Genomic DNA, 3,574 nt, shown 5'->3' on the forward strand with positions numbered 1-3,574 from the left:
CACTCTTTCATTTGTTGGTTGGCTGTTCAAAATAGATTGCTTACGCTGGACAAATTACTCAGCTGAGGGATTGCTCAAAACAACTAGTGTTGCTTATGTGATGGTGCAGGTTTGGAGTCAAGGAATCACTTGTTCTTTGAGTGTGTATACTCGAAGGAAGTTTGGAACAAGATCATGGGTTGGCTGCAATTTAGATGGAAATCCTGTAACTGGGTAATGTTATTGGATTGCTACAATAAAAGCTTGAGGGGCAAAGGTTTCAAACAGAAGATTAAAAGAATGGATCTGAATGCAACAATATACAAGGTATGGATTGAACGAAACATGAGGATCTTCTAGATGAAAAGTAGAGGTGTTGATCAGTTAGTGAGAGACTTTAAGTTTGACATTTTTACTATAGTTCTTAACAACAACAATAGGGTGGAGAATAGAGAGTGGATACTCTCTTTATGAAAATGTAGCAAGTGTTGTTGTTTTCTTCTTCATTCTGATTTCTCAGTATAGAGAATCTTGATGTACATACACTTTCAAATTTGGTAAATGAAAAAAAATATTCTTCATTGACTAAAAAAATTAGTGTTATACATACACATGTTTAGTTTCTTCTTCGGCATGATTCTAATACACTAAAAATATAACCTGATGATTGTCCAGAAGGTATGGAGTGTGTGGGGGTAGGGGGGGGTGTCGCCAGTAAATTATTTTCGGCTTCTGATGCCGATTTGTTAATCAAGGTAAAACGGTTCTATTAAATAGTAGGAGTAGCACAATTGTGATAATAAAAATACAAAGTAAAGAGATAAAAATAAGGGACAAAGATTAGGTGTCATGTTAAAACGGAATCAAAAGAAAATTAAATAGTTGCCTCTGGCTAGAGTAAACTCCCCAATGCTAGGGACAAATGTAGCAACATGAACAGATTCGAGATCTCTCCTACACTCTCTCGCCTAATGATGTAGGTACACACGCTATATAAGTCTACACGACCTACATACATCCAATGCTTATCTCTTATGTAGTTAAGGGCCATGCTAACCTACATAAAATAATTTATCAAAAACAACTTCTAAAAACATGGATTTAGGGAATAGTCTAAGCATGATCATGGCCATGCTAACCAACACTAGTAAAAAGATGTCCTGCCCCAACGGTTGTATACAACTGTTGGGGCTGGATTTATCAGCCCTAACGGTTTAAACCGTTGGGGCAAGTGGATTTATGCTACACGCCCAACGGAGGGAAATTTGCCCCCATTTTTTTGGCGAAAAAAGAAAAAAACCAACAAATCCCCCCAAAACCCCCGTTCTCTCTCTCTCTCGCTCGCTCTCTCTCTCTCATCAAAAAATTGCCCCCCCTTGTGCCTTCTTTGATCGAAGTTCGCCGCTGCCTCCGTTGGAGTTCGCCACCGCCATCGAGCTTCTCCTCCGTCGTAGAGATCGAAGTTCGCCGCTGCCTCCGTTGGAGTTCGCCACCGCCATCGAGCTTCTCCTCCGTCGTAGACCTTGTAATTTTCCGCCGAATCCCCATAAAAACCCTAGTTCTTCCTCCCAAATCGAACCTCGCCGCCTCTCCTCCTCCTCATCTTCGTCGGACACCTGATTTGTAAGTCTCTTAACTCTCAAGTTCATTCTCACAGCTCGATCTACGGTTCTAGTCATTTAAATGCAGCTCCAAAGAGGTAAATCACAGTTCGTTAACTAGGGTCTCTTATTTTTGATCCATGGCCAATTTGATCTACTATTCTTGATGGTGTTTCTATTTCTTTCTTCAGATTTTTCTTTTCTGTCCGCGTTGCTCGATGGTAGCCATAATCACCTGGTAAGGTTCTCAAAACACGTTTTTTTAATTTTTCTAATTTCTTTTGGGTATAACAGATAAATTGTTGATGCTTATGAAGGTTAGAGTTGTCATCTTGATTGGTTGTGCATGATGTGTTTTTCATTTTGTTACAGGTACGAATTTTCTCTGTTAAAAACTATAGTTTTTGGATGGTAGGGATAAAATTTCTTGATTTTCTTTTTCTAATTGTTGATTTCTTCAAAGTGCGATTTTCTTTTTTAGTTGGGGAAACTGTGTTGGCATCAAACTGTGAAGAGGGATTTGTGAAAATGTATTGGTGGTCTTGATAGAACTGATCATAAACAAGGGCAAAGTTTTATTGTTTATTGGATAAATCAACATGCTTGTAGTTTCTGTAAGGGCCTGTTTGGATTTGTAGGGGGTGAAGGGAAGTTAAGGGAAACTGAGAGAAGGGAAGGGAAGGGAAGGGAGTTAAATTTCTGTTATTAGTTATTAATGTCATTCATTTGATTTATCATATGATAGTTGTTACCTGTCCCAATCTTATTTTTTCTTGCTGAACTTGAGGAGTTTTGTTTGCCATGCTCTTAGCTTCTCAACAAACTTGTCCAAACTTGTAATTATTTGTATGACTTTGATTTTAGTTGTGCTTCAACTATAAACCTATGGTTTTCATGTGCATATTTACCAACATTATGTGATGATTGTAGAATACTAATTTTACATTGAACTTGTGTTTGCATCATGTGCATATTTACCAACATTATGTGATGATTGTAGAATACTAATTTTACATTGAACTTGTGTTTGCAGGAACTTTATAAGTCACCATATACTGTGATGATTGTAGAATACTAATTTTACATTGAACTTGTGTTTGCAGGAACTTTATAAGTCACCATATACAGTTTGTAGTAGTGCAACTCCATTAACAGCTTTTTAGATGGTCCATCATGAAAAATATAATAAAATATGAAGATTTTGATTTACTTCGGAATAAATGTCAATTATTTTTCTCAATAAGCATGTATAAATTAAATTATTTTCCTCAATAAGCATGTATTAACTCATGTAAAATCTTATTGTACATAAGAATATTTTTTTTGCCCTTCACGGTGAAGCTGCAGTGTAAGTGTATCTATCTCTCAAATTCATGGCAAGAAAACTTATGGCAAAAAAATTTCGAAAGCTTTGAATGTGTGTGCATGAGAATTGTACCCATTGAAAGAATACTAGCTACGTAGCTGGCCTTAAAATAGCATTATCTGCTCAAAAATTATGAACAAAAAACTTATTTAGATACCGTAGAAAGTGAAGGACAAAAAGCTTATATCGATCAGGAATTACATAGAACAATATATATGTAGGAATCAAATTATTGATGTACATAAAATCGAAAGTGTTTATCGTTCTAGAATTTCATGATCAATGAGAAAGGAACCAATAAGAACATCATTTTGTCCAGTTAGTAGCTTGTCAGTTTTGCCAAATCAGTCACAAATCATTGATCAATTTCAGAATGTACAAAAGGATGCTATCTATTTATGCTAGCAAAGTTGTTGGCCATGAATCCTGTTCATGAAAACAACTAGGGAGTCATATATAGTCAGCCAAATTTTCTAAATTCATCTTTGAATTGGTTTATATACAAAGACTATGTCATCATGATCAACATATGCTAGCTAGTAGAAAATAGAGTATTGGCGACGGGGTATTGGCGACGGAAATCAAATCCGTCGCCAATACAAACATTGGCGACGGGTATTTACCCGTC

The 3,574-nt window shown here is 36.4% G+C and overlaps 1 protein-coding gene across 5 annotated transcripts in view; it reads left to right on the plus strand.

Annotated features, from left to right (window-relative positions):
- The window catches only part of LOC109830583, a 3,269-nt gene continuing 1,135 nt past the window's right edge, over positions 1,441 to 3,574 (plus strand). Inside the window, exons 1-3 of one of the 5 annotated variants that reach the window (XR_002244338.1) lie at positions 1,441 to 1,678; positions 1,772 to 1,818; positions 1,898 to 1,952. Coding sequence is in view for 3 of the 5 variants with exons in the window: in XM_020397886.1 (XP_020253475.1) it covers positions 1,663 to 1,678; positions 1,772 to 1,818 (63 nt within the window). In the remaining 2 variants the exon portion in view is untranslated. The remainder of the gene's footprint in view (positions 1,679 to 1,771; positions 1,819 to 1,897; positions 1,953 to 3,574) is intronic. The other 4 variants (XR_002244337.1, XM_020397886.1, XM_020397887.1 and 1 more) reach the window with 4 other exon arrangements.

Source organism: Asparagus officinalis, chromosome 2 (genome assembly GCF_001876935.1).
Source record: "Asparagus officinalis chromosome 2, Aspof.V1, whole genome shotgun sequence".
Lineage (NCBI taxonomy): Eukaryota > Viridiplantae > Streptophyta > Magnoliopsida > Asparagales > Asparagaceae > Asparagus > Asparagus officinalis.